Source organism: Pagrus pagrus (assembly GCF_965226575.1).
Source record: "Pagrus pagrus genome assembly, chromosome: 16".
In the NCBI taxonomy this organism is placed as follows: Eukaryota; Metazoa; Chordata; class Actinopteri; order Spariformes; family Sparidae; genus Pagrus; species Pagrus pagrus.
The window spans coordinates 8,417,618-8,444,536 of NC_140200.1; the positions used below are offsets into that span (position 1 = coordinate 8,417,618).

General features: G+C 40.5%; 1 protein-coding gene across 1 annotated transcript; it reads left to right on the top strand.

The window, feature by feature from the left end:
- Window positions 1–3,472: 3,472 nt before the first annotated feature.
- On the top strand, window positions 3,473–26,899 carry hbs1l (HBS1-like translational GTPase). Its single transcript, XM_084376913.1, has 18 exons — window positions 3,473–3,726; window positions 4,355–4,420; window positions 4,729–4,860; window positions 4,998–5,249; window positions 16,344–16,452; window positions 16,616–16,866; window positions 18,526–18,691; window positions 19,439–19,556; window positions 20,797–20,943; window positions 21,449–21,523; window positions 21,651–21,768; window positions 23,318–23,386; window positions 23,522–23,626; window positions 24,915–25,005; window positions 25,115–25,223; window positions 25,341–25,441; window positions 25,748–25,892; window positions 26,121–26,899. Exons 1-18 carry the CDS (start codon window positions 3,684–3,686, stop codon window positions 26,130–26,132), a joined length of 2,109 nt encoding a protein of 702 aa, XP_084233039.1. The 5' UTR covers window positions 3,473–3,683; the 3' UTR covers window positions 26,133–26,899.
- The last annotated feature ends 20 nt before the right edge of the window (window positions 26,900–26,919 follow it).

The following is a 26,919-nucleotide window of genomic DNA, read 5'->3' on the forward strand; positions in this document are numbered from 1 at the left end:
ATTTTGTTATCTGAAACCAAATTGAAGGAAGGGAGCTAGGTTATGCAAATCCCCCTATAGCAGGAAGCCTGACTCCCATTCACTCTTAGCTGAGGATATTTGCATGGGCGCGATTGGACAGGTTAAGGCCAGGTATTGTGATGGCTGCCCCCTTTGCAAAGCATTGTGTGCACAGGTTGGTTCATTTGAATGATTTTTAATGACGGCCCCTGGGCTTGAGATATCATCCCACCAGGCTTTCAAATCTAGCGTTGGGAAGACCAGACATGTGTATTGTTAATTGTCTGTGCGTGTTTGAGAGAGTGTGTGTGTAAAGGCTTGCGTTGGGGGAGGGTTGATCCCAAGTCAAATAGGTAGTGAATGTGATCCTCTATGGCTATGTGGTTCAGTAAACCCACATGTTGACTGATTGCTAGTAATTGGTATTGAATGTATATAAACATACAGAGGAATTTTACAATACTGTATTATCGCTTGCAGTACATTTAAAAACTAGCAATACTTACTCAGGAAAACATTGTTTTTAAAGAATATTTATCACACATACTTGCTAAATGAATATGTGGTGTACTGATCATACATAAAAGAGCATTTTAATTTGAAAATGTGCCACTTTCAGGACCTCACACATGGTTCTCAGTTGACTTTAGTTGTTTGGACCACCTGTCAAAGACTGCCAAGGGTGAAGGTTTTGCATTTTCCCCGGGGGTGAGTTCCTGTGAAAGACTCTTCCCATGATGCCTGGTGCCCTTGGCAAATTATGTAAAGCATTACCTCATACCCACTGCCAACTTTTGGGCCGGACTTCACCCCTCACCCACTTGCATTTAGGCTTTGTCTTCTACAATTACACCCAGATTAATCTGTTTTCAGATTTACATGCTGTTGTTGACAGATCTGCAATCCTTTGCTTTCACTTGATTCTGTAGATAACACTGACATCCGTTTGCTAAAAAAACATGTTGTGCATCTCCTAGAGTTAAATATAATCAAACCACAGAGAAAATATGATAAATGCAAAGTTTATCTGTCATTCAATAATGTAATTTCTGCATCATTTAATAAACAAAGCGCCCATCCGCTGAGCCGCTCATTCTTCTAGCAATCTGTCCGTCCATCTGTTTACTCCGACTAATCAGCCCAACAATAATTCTCTCAGAAATCCTTCTCGCTGATTCATTGATCAGACTTTCCGCGAACTCTGTGGCCACATTGGCAGCACAGATTTGACCAAATTCTTTAAAAGGCATCCTCAGGAAATAAATGCTCAGATCCTGTGCAGAGGTGTGAAAAGTCACACCTCAGCCCTGTTGTGACTTAGACACGTATTCATTTCAACGCTGAATCTGACTCTGACTCTGTTTCTGTTTTCTGGAGGAAACAAACAAGGAAAAGTGAATGATGCGTGGAGTTTTGTTGGATAATGCAATAGAAGAACTGCAAACACTATCATAATGTTAATGCTGAGACTGTCTCATACGTGACTTCTCACTTAGGCAATATGTTCCATTTACAGTACATATCAGGTGCTGCTTCTGCCTTTGGTTTCAAAATGTCCTAGAAACATTTGCAAAGGACGAGTTCCCTCTGTGTCACCTGTGTGACCCCAAAGAGATCTTGTTTGTGTCTGCATACTTGTGCTGTGTGCATGTGTTCCATGTGAGCATGTGCAGTTGTTTATTTTGACATGTAGATGTACAACTTCAAAACGCAGGAAGTGGAATTTTTAGAGGGGAAACCTCCACCCACTCAGAGATGCACGCGCAGTGCACAAGCCTAACCAAAGGTACAACTTTGCACAGAATAAACAATAAATTCCACGACGATCCCCTCCTGATATGACTGACCACCTTCTTGTTTTTACTAACCTCTGCCAATTAAAGTTGCTCCTCGTCAAACTGACAGTTGCAATATGAGCCATTCGTTGTGAAAAGGTCTTTACAATTACCTAGGCAGACGCCTTTCTTTATTCTGCTCTATTTTTAGATTGGGGAGACACGCCAAACCTCATATTTCATTTCACCGTGCAGATGTGCAAGTGTATACTTCACCTGCATCACTGGTATCAGATTACTGACATTTTCACCTTCTTCTCTTTCATCGAATCGACTGATGATGAGATCAGCACAACTTAATGTGTCAAAAACCATACATGCATACACCTGCACACAAGATATGCAAACACCAGGTCAAAGATAAACATGTGCACGTAGACATGCTTGCAAATGCACAAATACAAGCACACAAAGGGGTACAAACATGTCATTGCTTTCCCTTTTGTGGTAGAAAGGCGATAAGTTTTTTTGTGGTACAAAGATAGTAGGAAAAAATGATGTCACCCTTGGGTGCGGGTGTTTGTGCGAGAAGTGTAGAGTGTGGGCTCAGATGGGTTGGTCTCTAACCATAGGGCATGACCTTTGACAAATGGTTTATGGTTTAGACATTCACAACCCAAGATCATAGGTGGGATTGAAAGTTGTACATGTCTTTTGTGCAGGCTCTCATGTTCATGTTCTCTTGACCTCATGAGCTGAAATTATTTCCTCAAAGTTGTGCAGAGAGGAAATAAGAAACTTTATTGCACCTCCTCTTTCACATTAATAACACGTCACCATTATAATTTTTTTTCTCACTCATAAAGCAGAACAGTGTTGGCATGGAGGTCAAACTCAACATTCACCGCAATCGTCATCAGCACAATCATCATCTACATGGTTATCATTCTTGTGAAGGTCAGTGGTTTTTCCAAGAATAGCACTCATGACAGCTTCATGCATCAGCCATTTTAGATCTTTCAAGTCATTCCCTAATGACATTAAAGGGGCACTATGTAGTTTTGGAGAAGAAATTCAAACTCAGAATTTTAATATTTGCAATATTAAAGATGTAATAATACACACTCAGAAATATTTATTTTTTAACAAGCTGTCCTCTGTGGGAAATAAGGTCCCCAGAACACTGTTCGAAGCTAGAAAGGTGGCAGGGTCCCGCCAAACGTAAACAAAGTAAAACAGTATGTAATTGTGTTGTCCTTTAAGGTCAGTTTGTTTATTCAATTTATTCAATTTTGAAAACAAAGACAGGTTGTTCATTAAGTTTGTTAGTTGGACTACCCCAAAACTACACAGTGCACCTTTAATCGATAAACTCTGCTTTATATTTATGTAGCTTACATCTTTTCTGGCTGTGCCCCGGATGATTCATGATAACAACAACAACAACAAAATATATATATAATCATTTTTTTGGGTTTATTTCCCTCTTACAAGCTCAACAAACTCAGCAAACATCGACTGATTGGAGGTCAGTTTCTCTCTATCAGACAGAGTGCTCATCGTGAGAAGCCCGTTTTGGAGATCTGATCCCAGACCGGCCGTGTTGGTGGAACAGCAACAGGAAGTTACGTCAGCAAAAAAAAAAAAAAAAGTCTCAAAGCAGGTTTTAAAATTTGATTTTATTGACTGCGTTGTTGACTTTCAAGCAAAAGACAAAAACTCAGCGAGGTTATTATTTAAAAAAAAAACCCTGGTCTATTTTCGACGAACTAAATCTGATCTCCGCTCTGCTGTAATTTCCCTGAGCAGCAGCAGCAGCAATGGCAGCCAGGCAGTGAGACACATGTCACAACAGTCTGTGAGCCGAATAACATTTACGCTGGGGCCGAGAGAAGACACATAAGCAAAATGTCTCGGCACAGAAATGTTCGAGGTTACAACTACGATGAAGGTAAATAACTTGAGCTAGCTGTGACGGTTTAAGCGCCAGGGCAAGGCCTCAAAGCGCTACACTGTGTAGCCGCTAAGCTAATATTGAATGTTATTGATATTAGCGCTAGCAGCTACTGCTAGCTAGTTTAGCTGACACGATAACAGTACTGTCGTGTCACTTGGCGCTTGGCAGAAAGATAATTGCATTATAAAACTAGTATAAACGCTTATACTCAAACTTTCAGGCTAATGTTATTATGTTAATGTGACCTGCCTATAATTAAGCTAATGTTTATGTTTATTAAAGTTAGCATACGCTACTTAGCTAGCTTGCTAACTTCCTAATGTTTTTGCAAAGAAATGCTACAAGCTTGTAGCTCTTGTTTGACACCCACTCACTGTATTAACATATTAAGGCTCCCAATTTGTCAGACTTACTGTGACATCGTGAAATAAAGTTGCCTGACTCTCAATTTACAGTGTGGTATGCATTCAGTGAAGCTGCTGACAAGGCAAAGTGACAGCTGTGACAAAAGACTCTTTACAATAACTGCATTACAATAACTGCATTTGTTCATGTGTATGCTTTGTGTCAAGTCAAGAAAGGGAGACATTTTGAACTTCAGTAATACCCTTGTATTTTCTAGATTTTGATGATGATGACGTGTATGGACAGTCTGTGGATGATGACTACTGTATATCACCAGCAACAGGTTGGTATCAGTGAATGGAAAATTATAGATGGGATTGTGTGTGTGTTTGTGTGTGTTTGCTGATAAATAGAAAGTATTATTCTGGGAAAAATGATGTGTCATTCGAATTTTTGTGTTGAACTTAAAGAAAACAATAGCTACTTCTAGCTCATTGGCGAAAATATTCCAACATGTGTAGTTAATAAAATGTTCTATAAAGGATTGATGTGATTGAATGACTACTTACATTTTACACCATCAATCAAACATCACATCTCCTCCAAGTTTCCTTATCGGCCAAGAAGTAAAGACCATTTTTATTTTTACAGCAAATCAGTTCATCTACTCGCGTCAAGACAGGCAAGCGCCAAGGGAGGAGACTTTAGAAGAGGAAGCATACGAAGATGAGGATGTACCCATGTCCCCCACCGTCACTCACAATCTTGACCCTCTTGATCAAGGTAATATTTGATATTTGTGTCAGAAAATGTGGTAACTGAACATTTTTATCAATCAATTATTCTTTGTTTCATCTGTCATTTTTTTACCGCATTACAAATGCAATGTGTGTGTCTAACATGTGTGTCGTACTCTGTAGCCAAACTGTATTCCTGCCTGGACCATATGCGAACTGTGCTGGGAGAAGCCGTGCCAGACTCAGTCCTGACCCAGGCAGCCATAAGATGTGGGTTTGACCCACACAAGGCACTGGATGCAGTCCTGTCTGAAGACACCAAGACAGCCCCAGTTCCCAGAATTACCAGTGAAGAGACAACTTCGGTAGCAAGAGTTAGCCAGGAAAAAGCGCCGCTTCCGCAAAGAACCAAACAAGAGGCCGTGGCTGAGAAAGGTACGCCCGGAGCGGATCAAATCATGATCATTTTATTGGATGGGAGTGTTTGTCTTTGACTCGTTCATTTATTTCCCTTCACCTGAAAAACAGTTCAAAGTAGCTCTGATTTTTAACGTCCCACATTTGAGCATTTTTTTGATTACATCTTGAATAATGTTTCGTCTTATAATAAGTATAATTCAGGATGATAATAACAATGTTGTTAAGGAATAGCTGTGAGTGAAGTGATTATTATATGTGGCTTTTGGGGTCTGCTTAAGAACTGAGAGCGTATCAGTTTAAAGGACTCCAATGCAACAAAATCAGCTGTTATTACTGTGAAGAACAAAAGGTAACAGAGAAATTGCCCTAAAAGCAGGGTTACTGGTTCTGATGTGAGCCACTTGAATTAAATATTAGTTAAAAAAAAAAATAGGGTTCAGACTTAAGAAATAAGAACTGGAATGTTATAGTATGCTATGCTGAATGATAAATATATAGCTTGGTGATACTGACTAAATCTAAAATTGTATCTTGATATTTTTGACTCAATACCTGTGGGTTCTTCGGAAGATGCTTGAACAAAATATAATTTTAAATAATGTTCATTAGTATTGTTTCCAAATACAAATGTTTAACAAAACGCCTTCTTTCTGCTCTCTCCCTTCTTGTTTGTGGTATGATTCAATGGACTTCTTTTCCGTGGTCCTCCTTTCGCTCCTCTTCGACAACTGCAATTGGCTTCTGTAAGGTAAGGAGCCTGCTTGTTTGCTTCTCACACAGACATTACATCCAAGACACAACCCACTCAACCAGAAGTGCAATCAAGTGCACCAAACTTGTGTGACCTCTTATCGCAACATAAGACTGACCCTGTGTATGGCAGCTCTGAAAATCCGAATTTTATCCATCAAAGTGTTAGTCCAGATGTTGGCGGTACCAGTCTGGCACAGCTCATGTCTGACCATGTGCAGAAGAGTAAGGTGTCAGGAGTAGTTGACGCAGGTCGAGGTTTGGGTATTCCCTCATTAAGCGCTGTCAACATGGGACCTAATTCACCTCCGTCCAATATGTCAAATCTCAATAGTCTTTCATTGGGAACATTGGCATCTTTAAACATGTCTTCAGCCTTTCACAGCTCAGCTCCCTCCCTCCTTTCAGTTCCACTCAGTAGTCTGTCGCTAAACAACCCCAAGATAACAACTGTAAGCTCTTCTCTGCCTGTGCCTCCTGGGTTCGGGAGTCTCAGTTCTGTACTCCAGAGCAATCAGCAGGCAGTGGGAATTGGGATTGTAGTCAAACCCACAATGGCTCATCCTAAGGGAAGCCCATCATTGGCTGATTTAATCCAGGAGCATTCAAACCGCAGCCCAACTTCTGTCAGTAACTCCTTCCCTACTCCCCAGAGCAGCATAACTTCTGTGAAGTGTCAGGGGATCGCTGCACCAGCACAAACACTCTCGCTGTCTGAGCTCGCTTCACAGCACCAAAACAGGAATACAAACAGTCAGTCTCAATCAATCACTGAACCACCAGCAAACACCCTCAACTTTTCTAAACCAACCAACATTACTCCTGCATGCCTAGGTGGGACTGTCTCGTTGTCTCAGCTAGCCCTGCAGCATCAAAGCAGCAGTTCCTTAGCTTCCCCTCACCTTGTCAGCACTGAACCTCCAGCAAATGCACTGCAACAACCACCTGGCATTTCTGAGCAGCTCTCTTTGTCACATTTGGTGTCTGCACACAAAGGCAAAACCTCAACCACCTCAAATGGGTCACATTACTCTCTCACCTCGCTCCTCTTACCAGCAAAACCAGAGAGCGCTGGTGTGCTAGCAGAAACTACTCCAGAGGGTGGGACCAACCACAAACCATGCAACCAAAACTCTAGGCCGCCTAAGCTGAGCCAGACTATTGATCTGAGTGCACTCATGGCCCAGTCAGATGGAGCAAGCCCTCGTCACTTCGACAACGACCTCCCTTCACCGTCCTCTCCTACTCCAGTTGCCATGGGGCAGGATTGTTCTGCACAACCATCAGTATTTGCAATTACATTGTCGATTCAGAGCCGCAGACCACAGAAGAAGATGAGGAATAGATTGAGGGGAAAAACAAGGAGTCAAAGAACAGGAAGTGGTTACCAGGCCTTCCTGTGTACATCGCAAGACAAACATAGAGAGCAGCATACCCTGCTCTCACCAATTGCACCGTTCCGCTTCGACACGCCCTCGCCTGATGACATTGTCCGTGCTAATCAGCAGAAAGCTTTCACCAGGTAGACAAGGAAGTGAAAAGCTCTTAATTCAGTTGCGTGCGTGTTGGTGCTAAATTGACTCACTTGGACTAGAACCCTTTTGGCGGCCTTTGCTCCACAGACTGAACGAAACTCAAAAAGTTGCAGCTCTCAGGGTCATCAGTCCTTATGAGACTTTTTTAACCGTCTCCCATCTATCAGTCATGTAAAGTGAAGAAACTTTTGGGACCAACAGTACCACAGAATGACAGACCCGCTGCCGATGACTGCTTAAAAAGCTCTGCAAACAACAGTATTTCCACAACATTCATGTATTACTTTTTGTATGGAGGCAATAAGTCTTCCATTGCTACTTTATACAGAACAATCATGTTTTAGTCAAACAGGATCAAAATCAACCACTCAGTTACTCTGGCAGCTTGAAAAGAATTGCAGCTAATGCTGTGTTAACACTGCATGGTACGACTCAGATCAGCTTGACTCGCTTGCTTTTGTTTTTCTGTGGTCAAAAGTTGTGGTTAGCACCTGGTGCCTTTTTTGGTGAAGTACCAAGCACAGTGAGCAGATACTAAATAGTAGAGTGAAAACATGGGATCATCACTAGAACTGTCAAGTACGTCACATGGAGCATTGAGAGTCATAACATCATCTGTGCCCTGATGTGGGATTTCCCAAACTCTCCAGTTTGTTCATCAAACCTGCTGTGACTCCTTGCTGTGACAAACAAACAGCCCTTCGATATCCTCCATTGTTCCTGTGTTTGGGTCAAATGATGATGATTGATGATGTCGTGGCAGTTTCACGTGGCATCTTATGGCCAGCCAAGAATCCCGCCTACCTTGAGGAGGATACCATCTTTTGTGGAAAAATCAAGAAAAGTACCAAAAGTAGATCGAGTGTAACTGATCGTACCATGCAGTGGAAACACGGCTCAATTAAACTTTCTACTATTCATGTTTTAAGAACTTTTTAGATTTGCTTTTTTCTCATTTACTCTAGTAGACATTTTTTTTGACATTTTAAATTTGAGTCTTATTTTTGTACGCTTAGATTGCCGTCGTCTTTTTTAATTGAATTTTTTGTATGAAAGAAAAATAGTTTAATCATAGTCTGGGAAATTTCTAAGTATATCTCTTTTTTTGCATGGCCTCTTTCTAGCTTTGAGCTGCATGAACCCTCAAAAGAGAAAAAAGAGGTTGACTTTGTTCGCAGGTGTGCTGCAGCTATTGGAATATGGATCAGTTAACCATTGTACTGGTTTACTGCTGCCTGTGTTTGAGATCATGGGGTAGACATTTTGGTTTTCGAGGACACCTGGAGATTTTCCCATGAAGGAGCGAGAACGTGTACACACACACACACACACACACACACACACACACACACACACACACACACACACACACACAGACAAGTGAACACTTTTAATGTTTGATACTGAAGAAATGAGTTTATAATGAGTGCAAGCACTGTAAATAAAGACTGTACAGCATGAACTAAAGACTGCATTTAGACCTGAACTAAAAGAGGTTTTTCTTGCTCTTAAAGCTTTTAATATTACAATGTACAAATACACTGGGTGTGTCGTCACACTCTGCCAGAAGTGAATTTGTCAATTTTCAAATAAAGATGACTGACTTTATGTACTATAAATGCACCTGTGTCTGGGCGTGTCTCTAGTTGTGTGTTTGGGAGTGCTTCTATGTGTCTGAGTGTAAAACTATCTTTTAAGAGTTGTTGTTTTGAACTTATTGTATGTAACCAGTTAAAACAGCGCTCTATTCCCTATTTTAATCTGAAATATGAGGAGTATGTGTGTTCAATGGCTTCAGTGTCATAATATTTAGCTGTTGAATACGAAGGCATGTCCATTTTGTGAAGTGAAAACACTGCATTATGTATCTGGTGCAGTGTATGCATGTTTTTGTTTTTTTTAGGTTAGCCCAAAGTTTCTTAAGGCAGCTCACATTTCTAGTGTGAGTCATTGGTATTGGTTTGAATGGAGAATCTTGCCCTTAAAGAAATGAATGTGCAAGACTGATGATTGGACAAGAACTAGTCCTAGAGTTTATAGTAGATAACATCATGTACCAACCGCAAAAACTGTGAGGAGACCCTAACAAAAGGCTAATTGTCCTACTGTTGTTATCAGGACACTGGTCTGTATTCCAGTTATAAGTTAAGAGGAGATGATTAGGGCTGATGACAAACTTTCCACACTGTTTAATAATGTTCTGCCCTGCCCCATTGTTGTCTTAATTGTGAGAAGGCTATTTAAGTGAAGGTGTAGGGTTTGGGCTGGATGTGTGTAAACTTTATACAGGTGCAGAAAGCTGAGTGACCCTCAGGGTGTCAAACATAGAGTGTTGAGCCTGAGGGAAATGGTAGACAATAAAGGGCAGATAGTGTTAATAATGACAAGTTAAACATTACAAGTCAAACAGGTTCTGTGTGCCTGTGTAGTCTTGGGAACATTGTGATGGTAGAAATAATTAGGCGTATTAGGGATGTTGTGGTCTGTCGTGAATGAAGATTCATTATGATCAAGAGCACTTTTAGATTTAACAGTGTGACAGTCTAGAAATGAGTAAGTGTTATTATGAACTGGGTTGGTCCAGCAACAGTTTTGTCCTCTTCTCTTAAGGCGAGCCAGTGTGTGGGTTTGAGCAGGAAGCTGATCTCTTGGAGCAAATGTCACCCCAAGCACACAGCGACTCGACACAGCAGCCGATCACCTCACTCTCTGTGTCTCTCTTACACCACCTACGTAGGAAAATCTGATCATGTCTCTCGACTTTCACAGCTTTGTCAAAAGCTTTGACAGATCAAATCATTTTGTGTCTTCACAGGCTCTGCATTTCTGCAAGGCACGACACGTTGCACAAACATAGTTCTGTTGTGATGTGGTGCCAACACTGGAAAATACCATTTTACACGCAACAAGTGGTCAAAAGAAAGCAGGTGTATTTGGATGTGCCATCAGCACTGTGGCTTTGTTGTGGTGCAGTATGTTTACAGGAAAAAAGGCAAAGAGTGAAGTGTAGTTCTTTATTTAGATGGAAAAAGCTGCACTTGTTACAAGAAATGCAAGAAGTGGGCTCTACAAAGGCTGAAGGCAAATAATATCGTTAAAGACCGCCATAGAGAAGTAATGTGACAGTTTGTAGCAGGCATGCATAGTGTCTCCAGTCATTCTGATTCATTTGGTTTAGTTGCATTTTGTCGTAGCTTGAATAAAATCCTTGCTATGTGGCAATCAGCAATAAATATATCTATAACTCAAATTCATCAATTCAATTCATGGCTCCTTTGTTTGGCCAATGGGATTCTTGCATCCAAGTGACGAGTAGTCTTCATCTTTCTTTAAATATGGTCATTTTAAAAAGCAAGATTGCTGCATACTCTATCACAGGAAGAGAGGCAGGGTCTGTATAGTAGCTTGCCCTTTTAGTTTTCTCTGCCAATCCCTGGTCCCTGGTGATTTTATTATCTTTTTGTAGGATATTATTTGAAATTATATTTCCAATACCCTGATTTACGTTCAATTTCCTTTTGTTTGTTAATACTTTGTATGCATTGTGTTTAGATGGTTCAGATTTGAGAGAAATGGGTACCTGACAGAGTGTAGGAGGTACTGATTCATTTATCCGTGTGTGTGTGTGTGGGGGTGTGGGGGTGACCTTTGAGATCTCTAATTTTACATTGTCAGACTGGCACCCCTATGGTAAATCCGCTACACCTTGAGTAATTGTGGATATGCATGTCAGGTTGGTGCTAATCTGTATACTAGAATTAACCTCTTTACAGTTGTTTGCTCAAGGTGGAAGCAAAGTCTGCATAACTAATAGTCTTCAAGTAAGTTTTCAGTCCGATTCAAGTGTGACAGTTTGTCTGAAATTACCCCCTCGTCAACTCTTTCCTACTTTCCTAAACACTTTTTGATTACAGCAAGTTATAGTGAGTTGTGAATTGAGATTTAAGTCCCTTTTTTGATTATGGTCATCTTGCACCATCACTTCTAGGTACATTGTTGAATAATGGTAATTTGTTTTTCTCTCTCAATGTGTAGGAAACTCCTTTTATAGCATTGACCTTTAGCTTGATGCCCACATAACGTGATCATGACAGCAGGGCTCCAGGGTGCAGCTATTTTGGTCACACATGCAACCAAAAATCTGTCAAGTGCAACTTAACATTTTCATTGGTCGCAGCGGTGCGCCTGAAATTTAACATTTTTTTGTTTTTAAATGATTAAAGTTATTGCCATTTCTTTAAAAAATGTGGAAAGAAACGTGTGTTTGCACCTTTTTGTTCCTGTTAACAGTCTTAATTATTATATTAAAACATCATTTGTGAAGAAATTAAATTAAAATGTATTGCTGGGTGCACCTAAATCATGTGCTGGTGCGCCTAAATGGAAAAAGTTTGGTGCACCAGTGCAATCAATGTAAAAAGTTAGTCTGGAGACTTGTAATATGATCATTTCAGCATGGGACTGTCAGAACTCATGTCGACTTTGTACAACAACAAGGCAACATTCCTGTTTATATCCAGCTGCTAACATGCAGAACAGGAAGACGGGGAGCTTAATTCACAGCCAATTTGTTTTTCACCTCTTCTCCAGTCTGCCATGCTTTACCCACCAAACACGTTTGGCTTTGTTGCCTTTTATCAGGCTGGAAAAAGATCGCAAGTGTTTCATTAACGTAACTGAAAATCAGCCTCACAGTTTGATCTCTGTGCCCGTTTCTTGCTTCTTTGGAAACTCAAAAAAAGCCACCAGTAGAGTGTATACACAGAATGGAAAGTGGATGAAATGGGTACACTGGTTTAATTAGTTTGGTAAACAATGTAAATCCAAATGCATGCAGACATTATAGGTTAATCTGCTGTGGGTCAGACACATTAATCCTCCAGAAGCTCTATTTTGAAATCTTGGCTGTAAACAGTAGGTGAGAGTCGTCAGGTGCTTGGTATGAGTCAAGGTTGACTGCTGAGTAAGTGAGTGTGGAGGATGAGGTGATATCTTGATAGATGTCGTCCTATGAAATGTGGAGTGGTGGCACGGATGTGTGTGTGTACGTGACTCAACCTGAAAGGGGTCAGATGGGTCCTGCTTTCATTCATACCTTCATGTCTTCAGTTGTCAAATGTGAATGAAGTGAGTGAAGCTATTTTGGTATATCCCTTGATTTACAGCAGAAATAAGCAGCCATGTGCAAGCTAGTGCCAAAATGTAGGTTTGAATATATATATATGTATATGTATATATTTAACATACACCATATCAGGGGAGTTTATACTCTGCACTTTGTGGTACATGGCTCCTATCCCTGAACATTCTCTATAACAACCAAAGAGGGACAAAACCAGTTGTAACTTTCACAGTAACACATTGGGCCCAACTCAGATGCAGTACTTGAATCAGTGAAAATGTTTTTCCCCTTCTTTTCCCCCACAGTTGACCTCTGAAGGTTTGAGTCAAACGTGATTCTTGTCTTTCACAGCCTTTAGCGGCCTCAAGTGGCAGGGAGCCCCAGTATCAAAAAAGTCTTTCCAGAACTCAGTTTTTTTTTTTTTTTTATTGTGATGCCCATCAGAGCTGCTCATGAAATATTTCATTAAATATTTTTGAGAAAGTGTTTTGCCTTTAAGAAAAATTGAGAGTATGGCACAATGCGTACTCAATGTTTTAAGTATATAGGATAAAGACAAGCACCTAATGCAGTGTGGCATCCGTCTACATTTCTCTCCATCCCTCTCTTGGGTCTCTTACTCTCAATTGCACAACCTGCGAGGCCGTCAGTCACCACATCAACTGCACTTTCACCCGCAGCCCTTGTTATTTTACTTTTGCATTCATACAAGTGTGTATTTGGATGGCGGGGGGTTGATATTTGCATATCCTGGGCGACTCCTCTTATCCTGTGCTCAGTTGGGGCCTCAGGCCAAGGTGTACAACTGACTCACTCCTTCTTAGTCACTGCAAGGGTCTCGTATACTAGAGAAATCCTGGATGGGATGACACCAACTGTTTACCTGCCAATCCAAACAGTGTAAAGAGATCCTGCTTTAAGCCTCAGAGCCTGATAGCGCTGTACAGTTGTTGCCAGGCCGCCCTTCAGTTAAAGTTGCCCCAAGGCCAGCAACAAAAAAGTTATCCAGCAAGGCAGTTGTTTGCAAAGGTGTTCAAAGTGTTTTGACAGACATGTCCGGTAGTAGGATTAGGGGTTGTTTATTGATTCAGACCTTGGGGGTGTTGAATAGGGTGGGCCTGTCTGTTTCACCCCAGGTTAAAGTAATTTATTCATTCTATCCACCTACTGATGATTATCAACATCCAACTGTGTTAATGAATGCATTCATCCATAAATAAAAAAGTCAGTCTGCTCACTACACACCCTCGTGCTGATAGAAAATCAGGGGAAGTTTTGTAGTCCGTAAAGCATTTCTCAAGCTTTAGAGCAAAACAGCGTTGCAGCGCTCTCCTAAGCAACTGAAGTAGATGGGGACTTTTAAGATGCTAAAACAACTTTAAAAAAAGGCTACTTATGTGGTTAATTCCAAGTCTCTGGAGGCCCAGAGATGCCAAATTAATTCACTCTTGATGCGGGGTCGAGCTTGTGCACCTGCTTCAGTTTCAGGAGTCTTGAATAAATTGCATGGAGCTCTTTTTTTTTCTCAAGTTTTTTACGTTTGAAAAAAGCCCCCATCTATTTCATTTATAAAGGAGATTGCTGCAAAAGTGTTTTGCTCTGAAGCTCCAGAAATGTTTTGTAGACTTACGAAACTCCACCTGACTTTCCCTTGGCATGGGGTTAAGTAGATAATGACAGAATTCTCATTTTTGGTTGAACATATATTCACTTACATCATTTTGTGAAAGTACCAATGATCATCCCCACAATATTGCTGCATTAATGACATTGAGGTATTTGCACCCACCCCAGTCCTAGCATTTATTAAGTGCTTTTGAGATTTAATATGATATAAGGAGATCATTTTTATTACAGCTGATGTTCCATGTAAGTGAATTGCAAGCTGGCTTGTTGGAAGCAGGTGGTAGAAACCTCCACGTCACTGTAGAAGGGGCAAGAAAAGCTGCCGGAAGAGCATAAATTCCCCAGAGAGTACTTAATTTATCTCATGTTGCCGCTTGCTGCTGGACAGTATTGATGCAAATCTTAGTTATGACAGCCATGTTACATATCTTTAACTGTCTTTAGGTGCCTTTTCTGCAGGGGTCCATCTATTACAGGTAGTTCTTAGTTAGTTTTTAGAGCTTATTGTGTAAAAATAAGTTTTAGCCATCGTTATTTTTTATGTACAGCTAGCAGTTTTAATAAGATGAAAAATAAAATATCTTTTTAACGCAGTTTTGCCTTTGTTGCCCATTTTCCACAGCATATTCATATGCATGTACGTCCCTTTATTTGAAAAAATAACCTCTTCAGGGTGCTGAAAGCTACTTCACTTGTGTATCAGTGTTTCAGAATGAGAGGGACTTTTTCTCTTTGTCATTTAGAGAAAGCTTGGTTAGAGAAAGTCCATTAATAATTCTGTTGAATCACACCTCCTTTCCTCTCATTTTCCCTCTGGGTTTTTTTTAATGATGAATAAACTGCATGAAGCATACAGTAGGGCACAAAAAATACAAGCTATATGGTATAAGATTTCAGTTTTTTAGTGTTAAAAGACAAACATCAAAGAGGATCAAGCTCCTGAACAATATTTGTCTAGCCTGATTGAAGGTTTAAGGTGTCAGATGTGACAATAAAATCAGTGAAGATGGTGTGGGAGTTCATCCTGTGTTGATACTAACCATTATATAAATGAATAAATAAATAAATGCATAAATAAAATATAAGGAAAACTGTCAGAAATTATATTTATGACCAACATCACTTTTCAAAGTTGTAACAGTTTAACCAATTTTGCATATGTCTGTTGAAGAAGTCTCTTTGTGCAAATATACGCAAGTTTGTTTTAATCAGTTGTGCATCTGTGCGATAACACACTCATTCACCTCCAGCTCGACACTTTGCTGAGAGTGACACCTTTTCTACAAGATTCATTCTGCGAAATGCTGTGTCACACTGCTCTATTTACGTGGAGACGGGAGGCAACGGCCACTTCTGAAATTAACCCTCTCTGCACCAGGATGTCACTGTCGCACATATGCACACTCACGCACACGGTGTGCACTAGGCTTGGCTCTGCAGCCCAGTCTAAATGAATCAGTAGCGGCTTGATATGACTGGTACCGGTGGCCATTTGGGACTGGGATGACAAAGCAATGACCTCAACAAGTCTCGCTGCTGCAAAATAGGAACTACCAATCAGATAGATGGGGCCTCAACTAAGTGCATCATGTGCTTCCACTTAAGAGGATTTTCTTTACTGTATTTTCCAGGAAAACAGTCCTTAATGTTGTAATATCCTGCAGATGTCTTCCCGCCTAAGAGGCATACACACAGTACGTGTTGAGTAAGCTATCTTGGTGTCACATGTATTTTATGTAGGCAATGTTTCAGTGTTTCAACTGTGATGAAGTTACTCATTCTATTAGAAACCACAAGACATCAATTATTACAGCCCTATTTACTGAACTAGAAAAGCAGAACAAGTGCGTGTAAGCTTTTATATCAAACCAAAAAAATATAGCGTGAGAAACCTTTCAGTCTTATCCTGTTCATGAGAAATATCGGCAAGTCCTTACCAGTACATATAAACCATTTATCACACTGAAGGTATTTTCCGTTTCCTTTTATATAGGAAAAAATGCGTTGCCCACAGTGACTCATGATTGACTTTGTTTGTGAGCAGGTGTACATATTTGTTCCTCTGTTCTCTTAAAGCTAAAAGCAGAGATGCGCCTCACACTAAGGTGGACTCTGAAGTGGTACCCAAAGTGGCCCGCATGACCGTCTCTGGCAAGAAGCAGACCATGGGCTTTGATGTTCCCAGGTAGGTAACACACACAAATGCACATTCTCATAAAACAAAACATTAAAGCAGTGATGAAATTCCTTCTTCCATCTAATCATTGAACGTTCAGCAAAATAGAGTAGAGCATTTTGAAAACGGTACACTGGCATAATTATCATTAAACTCCATATTTCCTCCTCAGTACAGGGGAGAATGGTGTTGTGACTGCTTCAGTACGCCGGGGTGGCAGCCCTGAAAACGCCACCACGACCTCTGCCTCAGAGGCAACGTCCAAACGTCCCGAGACTCCATCCAAAGGTTCCAACGTAGATGAGCCCTCTACAGTTCCAACCCCAGGCCGCTCCTCGGGAAAAGCCCGGCAGTCCCTCAATATCAAGGCTGAGCTGGAGAAGAGGCAGGGTGGCAAACCTCTGTTGAATTTGGTGGTTATAGGTAGGAAGGAAATATACAAAACCACTCATAAACCACCACAAAAACCCCTCATGAATTAGCTTTTTTTTTTTTGTTTATAGCACATTGAAGGATCAACACAATTACAAGAGATACAAATGTCGATGCGCACAAGAAAGATTGAAAACAATTATACTCACTTATGGAACAATTTCCTACTTGCTGACTATTCTACAATACACAAATGTGGCCTACATTTGAAAATAAAGAGGAAGTACAGCTTGAATTATTGGGCAATATACAGTACTACTGGTGCATGTTTCATGCATTAAAAACACAAGCTAAAAGCTAAAGTGGAAGAAGATCAGCGGCCAGTCTATAATACTTTTGCAATAACATTTTTATGAAGTCTTAAAATCTGAATTTTTCCCGTTGGAACATTTCTTTTTTCAACAATTCTTCTTCTTCCAAATTCATAAAAGTAATAGAGCCACATTAAAGAGTCACACACTGCATCACAGTAGCTTTTGCTGAAAGAGGTACAGCACACAGAAATGTGTTTTTTGAGCTGTTAACTTAATTATATGACTGTACTTGACTGATACACATCTATGATGCTGTTCATACTGACATGTCTTAACGTGTCAGTATGAACTGACTCAACTTATAACTTACATTTATAAAAAATCAGCATGACATGGATTAAAAATGGCTCAACTTGCCACCTACTTTCTTAAAGAAATCATCCTGAGCCTTACATGGCAGATGCTGACATGGAATCAGCCATGTGGGACTCCTCTGCATCATGAAATTTATACAGAAGAAGAATGTAAATGCCGTTAGTGCCAAGCAGCCCTCCTACTTAGTGTTTTTCAATTTTGGTGCAATGGTTCACCATAGAAGCGCCAGACAGACCACAGACTCTATCAGCAGCCTCTCATGACTGGTTAGCTCTGTACATGTGCTACACTGAGCGATGGTTGGTGTCTCCTCACCTCCTGCTTCGCCACGAAGCCATTCCGCCTACATTTATTGGCCTTTGCCATCATCCGCTGCATCTCTAAATATGGTAGTCATAGGGAGCTAGCACAATTTTTGGTGTTCGAAACTTTTAAATAAAGTGCCAGTTTTTCTGCCCACATCCCTGAGTTTGTAAATGTAGAGGGTGTTCCTGACATGCATTTGGCCTCTCTGTCACTCTTCTGCAATGCCTCGCAGTCACTTTTCAGTCAGCCGGTTTGGTTAACATGTCTAAGTTTAATAGTAGTAAATGAGTGGAACTGCAGACCAGTGCAGTTGCTCAATCATATTTTCTCATTCTCAGTTACACAAGAAAAAAGTGACTTGGTAGTTTCAGAAGTGCAGATGATTCTAGTTTCCCACAGCCTGTGAAACTTTTCGTTTTACCACGGTCCTCTCCCTCCCCCCTCTCCCCCCCCCATCCTTGTTCCCATTTCTGTCTGCCTCCCCCCTCTTGTGCAATTCGACGTCTTTCCTTCTCCCATCTGTGGCTCCCCTCTATCTTATCTTCACTCTTCCCCTACCTGTCTTATCACTATGGTAACATTCTTCCTCTTTTTCTGTCTGTCCTCCCTGCCACTTGTGTCTTCTATCACTCCCCACCCTCTGAGGCCCCTTTCTCATCCCCTTTCTTTCGTTGTACCCCTTATAACCCCTGGACTACATTATTCTTCTGTGCAGGTCATGTGGACGCAGGTAAAAGCACGCTGATGGGCCACCTGCTTTATCTGCTGGGCAACGTTAACAAGCGCACCATGCACAAGTACGAGCAGGAATCAAAGAAGGCGGGAAAGGCTTCCTTCGCCTATGCTTGGGTCCTGGATGAAACTGGCGAGGAGAGGGACAGGTACACTTTTAGCGTAAAACTCCAGATGAACAGATGCATGGAAAGGGGAATTCACAGTTGTCCTCCTCCCACAAACACACACACTGAACAAGCACTCTTGCGTAGTGCAAATGCTTAACAAGCTTCGGTCACTTCCTGCTGTGTGCTTTGGTTGATAACATATCTCGAGTCACACATTTGGTCCAATTACTGGTGTTACTGGTACCAGTGATAATAACTCCACATATAATTATCCTGCATTTGATCTGGAAAAAAATGGCTTGTTCACAAATCTGTCCTGCACTAGTATATAACTCTACTACTATAAATTGTGTAATGACCGATGGTAAACACTAAATAGATTGTCCTTTTTAACATGTAAGATATGTTGTTGTGGAAAATATGTCCCTGTTCCCCCGTCTCTGTTTATATTCGAGTGAAACGGAAGCGAAATACGTCAGAAACAGAAAGTGACTCGGGTGGGAATCCATATTCACTTATCAGTAACTTCTGAAGTAAATGCGTAATACTTACACCAGACTGAGAGCCTCGCCCACTAGTAGACGTTGCTCTTGAAATCGACCGAAGCTTTAAATCTGGATTCCCTTATATGGCAGTCATGCTACTCAATACACCATCCACAGGTTTTATTTACACTATGGTCACTTTTTCTTTTTACCTCTACACAAATGATTGTATACACTGCAGATTTTTGACCGGGCCAAGTAGTTATAAAACAAATCCCTCATTTTTCTGTGTTTGCTCCAGAGGTGTGACAATGGATGTGGGCATGACCAAGTTCGAGACGGACTCTAAGGTGGTGACCCTGATGGATGCACCAGGACACAAAGACTTCATCCCCAACATGATCACAGGAGCTGCACAGGTATACCGTGTGAAAGTGTTCGAGCAATCTGCCCAATGCATGTAAACCAACACAGTGGGTGAAGTATCTCCAGGCATTAAAGTGTGTCAGCTCATTTTGGTTTGTCTTTATTGAAAGATGGATAACCTTTTTTTTCTTTGTGTTGCAATTACTCAATAAACAGACCTCAGAGGAACAGGATACAGATGATTTGATAACAATGCAAATAAATCGAATTTAGAAAACTAAGCTGGTTTACTAAGTGGCTAATGCACACAGAGATATAAAAGGACTTGCTATGAGGATTGAAAGTAAATACATTGTTACTTTTGCACCTCTAATGTAGAGTAACATGACTAATATGCATTTTTGTGCAGCTCACATTAAGCTTCTTGCAACACCTCTCAGTACATCAGGTCGCTACATTTATGCCATAACCATCTAAGGCGATCATGATTGATTAATGAAGTAAAACTGAGCATCTTTCTAACTTTGCAAACCTCCTCGACTGAAAGGGTTCTTTCCCTCCTGCTGCAGAACCTCAGCTGCCACACCCGCTAGAGATTTGAAATAACTTTTTGTGGTTTTGGGTGTTGGTGTCACTAGGTGTTTTTGCCGGCTTGGGTGTGCTTGTCTGAGTCTGTTTTGAGGCACTAATGTAATTTCTCTTTTTACCATATGACTGTCATCACGTTCAGCCTCATCGTTTCGTGACTAAGGGGTTTCTGTTGCAGGCAGATGTAGTCTGTCACATACTCTGAGGTCAAAGATGGTATATCTCAGCCTGTAATGATCTCCAGAGAATCCTGTACTTCGTTAATGTACAAAGAAAAGCTTTATTTTTACATTATAGCCTATATTATGTATTTGACTGTATTTTGCTTCTAATACTTTATATAAAAAAATAAAAACAAATGAGGTCACCTTTTGTCTCCATCTAGATTGTTGAGAACATTTATTTTATTGCAGGTATTTTATATCCCTGTATCACCCTCTTTGTGTAAGACATGTACACAAGACAATAAAGTTTTAAATTTGATGGTTTGAAGGGACTTAAAATACTTTTTAACACTACTGACACCCTACTCTGAAGCCTCATGAAACCTTTCTCATTTCACATGTGCCATATGTGTTAAATATTGAAATTCAGCTGTTAAATTACCTGCTGAGCTGAGTTCATGTGTAATTCTAATGCTCACGTCTGCCTCAGCAGAAACAGTTGCATGTGGTTCTTATCTCTCCCCCTTGGTTTTCTCTTCAGGCCGACGTGGCGGTGCTTGTGGTGGACGCGAGCCGAGGAGAGTTTGAGGCAGGCTTCGAGGCGGGTGGCCAGACCAGAGAGCATGCCCTGTTGGTGCGCTCCCTTGGCGTCACTCAGCTGGCTGTGGCTGTCAACAAGATGGACCAGGTCAGACCCAGAGAGATTTACTTACAATATGAGTGGTTTGGCTGTTACCACATACCATCTGTTTCAATATCTTTCTAGAGAAATGAGGATCTTTATTTGGTAAAAATCTGTGAAAATGAAACCAAAAGGCCTTCAGACGTAGAAGTTTCCTTAGAAATCAGCAGATCATTTGTGCTTTAACTGTACTCCTGCAGATATTTTGGATAGAAATAAAAATTTAAATAATCTGTGATGAGGAAAATTGTTCTATATACTTTACTGTTCACAAATTTTGGACTGCAATAAAATAGGCCATTTTCAGTTGTTCTTAAAGTTCAAGACCTCTAAATGTTTCCGTGAGTAGAGAACAAGGCTTTAGGGAACTGTGTGTGTGTGACTGTGATTTGGTTTCCTACAATCACTGGCATTTTGCTGACACATTTCCATTTCAAAGCCGTGCTGAAGGGGAAACTTTCTCTCTCTGTAATTTTCCTTTCTTTTTTCTTTATGTGCGTTTACAAATCAGGTAAACTGGCAACAAGAACGTTTCAAAGACATTACTTCCAAACTTGGCCATTTTCTCAAGCAGGCAGGATTCAAGGTGAGTTTACTCTAACACATCCACACCTTTACATGTTAGGATAATAAACACTAATATCATTTTGGCTATTTGGAGAGTGTTGAGTTGAGAGTTTGATCCAGTTTTTTGTTTTTAAATGTTTTTCCAGGAGTCTGATGTCTTCTACATCCCCACCAGCGGCCTGTCAGGAGAGAACCTCGTCACCAGGAGTTCAGTGTCAGAACTTACCTCTTGGTACTCTGGTCCCAGCCTGCTAGGGCAGATTGGTAATGCTCACTGACATGGTTCAAGCCACCCAAAGCACTCACAGCCTTCAGACATGCAGACTCAGGACTCACTGGGGGGAAAAGTGAAGAAAACATATAAGCTGCATTTCTGCCCCTTTTGACATGATGCAAACTGCATTAAATCTGTTGTAATCCAGACTAGTAGTGAACATTAAAAACCTTATTTCACTGAAAAGACAAAACTCCCATAAAAAAAACAAGTAATAAAACCAGTACATTGATAACTATCCTGCCATCCTCCTAAACAAAGTATGGCCAGTGTGTACTACTCAGTATTTAAAAAATATATCAACAAAATCATCCAGCGCTTGGAATCAGCATTATCATCAACCAAACAAGCACAAAGTGTGCCCAGCAAAGCTTTACATTCAAAGTACATCACATACATCACATTATAGTGAAAATCTTAACTGTTTCTTGGCTTTTAGGTTTAAAAAAAAGGGTGACACGTCACTTTTGAAAAATATCACTCGAGCGAGATATCACTCTGCTAGCAGGTGATCACTTGTTTTTAGATCGTTCCTAAAACATGTTAATTTGCATAAAAAAACCACTGAGAAATGTTTTCTTAACAGTGATACCGTATTACTCATAGGCAGTTACGATAGCTTAAAAAAATCACATTGTAATTATTTTAGACGGATGTCACAATTGAGATATGATTCACAATTATTGGAAACGATTACTCAAACATCACAATTTTCATTTTCACTGAAGCAATCTGTAAAACTTATGATGTTGTGACATTTGTTTGGGTCTGTAACAAACAAACACTTTCTACATTGAGGTGGAGACCTCATTTGCAATATAGCTGAGTATAAAACATAAACAAAAGATCCTAGACATCAAGAAACACAAGCTTAAAGAAAAAATGTTGATTAAAACTAATAAAACTTTAGGAATAAATGAAGTAATACAATTTTAAAATGACCAAACCAACTGAAACAAGAACAGCTGGAAGTGAAATAAGTTGAGATCCAAAACCTTAACTGCCCTAAGAATGAAGCTCTAAGCTGCACAGGAAGTCGCACATTTTTGCCACATCTCGCCAAAACCGTACCCTCAGCAATATACAACATGTACAGGTTGAGAATGTGATTTTGCTTCTGGAGTAGTCTGAGACGTTTCTGCCAACGTTATGGCGCTTTCTCTCAGGCGCTATTGGAAACCATTAAAACAGACTGAAATAGAATTAACCATAGCTGTAAGGCTTTTTACAGCCACCTGTAAAGCCTCCAAGGGGTGATTGTTGATACTCAAAGCACAGATTTAGAGTGGAATATTACTACGAGGTGACTCAATGCAGCACTGAATGATTTAAAGGAAACGGTCTATAGTTTCTTGAGAGTTTTACATTTCTGTGACTGTCATTAAAGTGCTGACCGTTCAGACAGTGAGGATACTGATGTGTTATTCACCCAGTACCAGAGAAAATGATTCACCACCGCAGGTCTTCAGACATGTCATCATATACAATTTCTGGCACCCAGTTGATTTTATCTACTGTATTTTTCACACTCTTTTACAGATGCCTTCAAAGCCCCTCAGAGGTCTGTGGACAAACCTTTCAGACTGTGCGTCTCAGATGTGTTCAAAGGTAAATGTCACTGCATGATGCATACTTAACAAGACAGTATATGTGATTTTCTTCATCCATTGTTTGTTGCCCCAATTTCATTTCTCTTTTTCTCTAAATTAAAGAGATTGCTGAGGTTGCATTTTCTCTTCCCAGACCAGGGTTCAGGCTTCTGTGTAACAGGGAAGATCGAGGCTGGTTACATTCAGACCGGAGAAAAAATACTGGCCATGCCTCCCAATGAAACCTGCAATGTGAAAGGTGTGTCTTTAGTTTCTCCACTTTACCTTTTCTTGAGTCCTACAGAGCATTTTCTGTCTTCAAAATCTTATTATATATTATTCATCATGAGGGAAGTTTAAAGTCTCATCGATGCTCCTCATTATCATCTGTAGTAACAGAGTGTGAAGTATGTGTATATACAGTATATTAAAAACACCAATGGCCAACAACTTATAAGTATACACCAAAGAGTCTGTGTTCAAGTCAACTGTTCTGTATGTTGTAAACGGTACAAGTAGTGCAGAGAAGCAATAGAGGCAAAGAGACAAGAATGAATACTGGATAAATGTGTGTACATGGGGTGGATGGATTATATACATTATATGCATGCATATACATTATGCAAATGTCAGTAATATACACGTGCTGACATGGATGGATACCACGAGGCTCACTCATACACCCACGACGTGGTTGGAAACCCCTTTAAAATACATCTTACTACTTCTTTAAGCATCCAGATAACAAAGTACTTTAACTAGATAGGTACACTCAAAAAAATATATATATTTATAGTTCTGTATCCAATCCATATGTAATAGATTACTTTTACATATAACTTAATTTAAGATGACTGAGTTATTAAATGTATTCACATCAACTCAACCTGATAGAAGTACTTTGCATTAAATGAGATACTTTACGTCGAACTTAATGTAATTGAATTTCTTGGAAATCCGTTATGTGATGACGTTATGTAACGTTCAATTCATATCATACCTCCTGCTTTCTATTCTGTATATACTCTTAACGTCTCACTGTTGTGCTGCTGTAACTGCTGCACATGTTAGATCATGTTACATCTTAGCATATTTATATCTACAACACTCTGTTTATAGCCTCTAACATTATAATAAATTAAAAACACAGAATCGTACGCTGTAAGGACATCTCTCAGGCAGGATTCTCCACTAAGCTTGGCTGACATCAATAACTAGTTTTCTTCCTTCTATGAGTCAACAGCATGTGATCTGCAAACACCTGTCAGAGTGTGACTGACTTTTGAATGAGCGGTGTTAAACACTGCCATCCTGTGGCAGCTGTGTGACTTACACCGTCAGCAGAGTAGGGGTTTCTGACACAACTTCACATTCACCAAGGTGCATGGAGAAGGGAAAAAGTCTTAAGAGGTCAAAAGCTTTTGGACTGACATGTTTTAGCTTGTGGCCTTCATCAGGGACATCATGAAACAAATTACAAACAACATTTAAAATAAGTTGGGTATGAAAATGAATCTAAAGACTAAGACTGTTTGTCTCCGCCACAGGTATTACTCTCCATGACGAGGCTCTGGACTGGGCTGCAGCAGGAGACCACGTCAGCCTGACAGTCACCGGCATGGACATCATCAAGATCAAGTAATCAAAAGCTTAATGCTATTTGTTTGATTTTAGCACGGAGGTCTGTGCGTCTGTTTTGGATTGTGTACGTTTAGCTATTTTTCACTGATATCGTGCTTCCTTCCAGCGTGGGCTGTGTGTTCTGTGATCCCAAGGAGCCCATTCGAGTCTGTACTCGATTCAGAGCCCGAATCCTTCTCTTTAACATCGAGGTCCCCATCACACAGGGCTTTCCAGTAAGTGCAACCAAACACACTCACAGTCTTACCGCCAACATTTTTTGACTCAAAACTGTTTTCATTCTATGCACATCCTTGTTCCAATGTGTGTGCGTGTGTGTGTGCTTGGTGTAGGTACTGCTGCATTACCAAACAGTCAGTGAGCCGGCCACCATTAGGAAACTGATAAGCGTTCTACACAAGAGCAGTGGTGAGGTCCTCAAGAAGAAGCCAAAGTGAGTTTTGTGGGGAGGCATTGTATGACATTTTAAACAAACGGCACACATAATGAGTTTCCTTAGTTTGTACTCGTACAGAGTTGGTCTGTAGGTAGTTAACCCTGATTAAAAGTGAGTGCAGTACTGAAGCTGTGGTTGGCAAGTCACTTTCAACAACTAAGAAAGTTGTTGGGAGATTGTAATCACTATCTTCTTTTTCTTCAAAACAAGACAAGAGCACCGGCTATTACTCATCATTGCAGTTAAGTAGATCTTATTGTTATCTTTGGTTGTTCTCTGTGTGTGTGTGTCTTTCCTGTTAAGGTGTTTGAGTAAAGGTATGAATGCCATCGTGGAGATCCAGACCCAGAGACCAGTGTCATTAGAGCTGTACAAGGACTACAAAGAACTGGGCCGCTTCATGCTGCGATATGTCGGCTCCACCATTGCTGCAGGGGTCGTCACTGAGGTAAAGGGCACCTAAGTTTCGACAAAGTCAAAAACAACATATAGATTGTGTGTTAATGCGTAAAAGCAGGTTGATATCCTGTTCTTGAGGCATATACTGAACCTCTCGTCTGTATATCTTCTTTAAGAAGAAATTAAGAGTGAGAGTCATATGGAATCAGTTCAGTTTTTTCCCTCTTTAATTAAACTGTCCTTCAGTCAGTCTCCTTCTGCTTCTCCCTCCCTGCAGATCAAAGAATGAACAGCCCTTCAGTAGACTCAGAGCCTGTCAGACCTTGCTCTGGAGCCTGCATGAAGCCAGAGACAACGTGCAATTCCTCATGGGACTCGGAGCGTCACATTCATCCATCCATCTCTCTATCCAGCGCAGTAGCTGCTCCGATCAACACTAACTAACTGCACAGATAACCAACGGTGACGGGCAAGAAGCTGAGCAGCCGCCTCCGTCAAAACAGCCGCATGACCCAGCTACTCCCACCTCACACTTCCCCGTCTGACTGTTCACCTATTATTAAAATCCTGTTGCTCTCAATTCACTTATCAAGCTAAATCAATGATATAATCAGACTCTGAAAGACAATCCTACCAAGCTGAGATTTCCACAGTGATAAATTTCACTGTCCTCTCCTGGAAGGAGCTGCGGCTGATCATTAATGTTGACAAAAAACGTAAGGTGGAGGATCCAGCTGAGTTTATGTGGTGTAAAGAGATCATTTGGTTTTCATTTTAAGGCTCTGCTAATCAAAACCGATGGCCTGAAATAACTGATTTTAACTTTAGACAGAAATGAAATAATGCACGAGTTGAAGGCAATGAAGTCTGCATCTCAAATTACATGGCTAAGGAAACGAGGCCCGCTCTACCGACGGTAGAGTAGATTGTGAACAAAAAAAGGGAAACTCAAATGTTCACCTCCGTCTGGATAAATAGACACAATTCTCAATTATGTTAACAAAAGATACTTGAAATGCTTCAACAGTAAAGCACAAAAATGCTTTTTGAAGTGCGGATGTGTGTTTTTTTTTCTC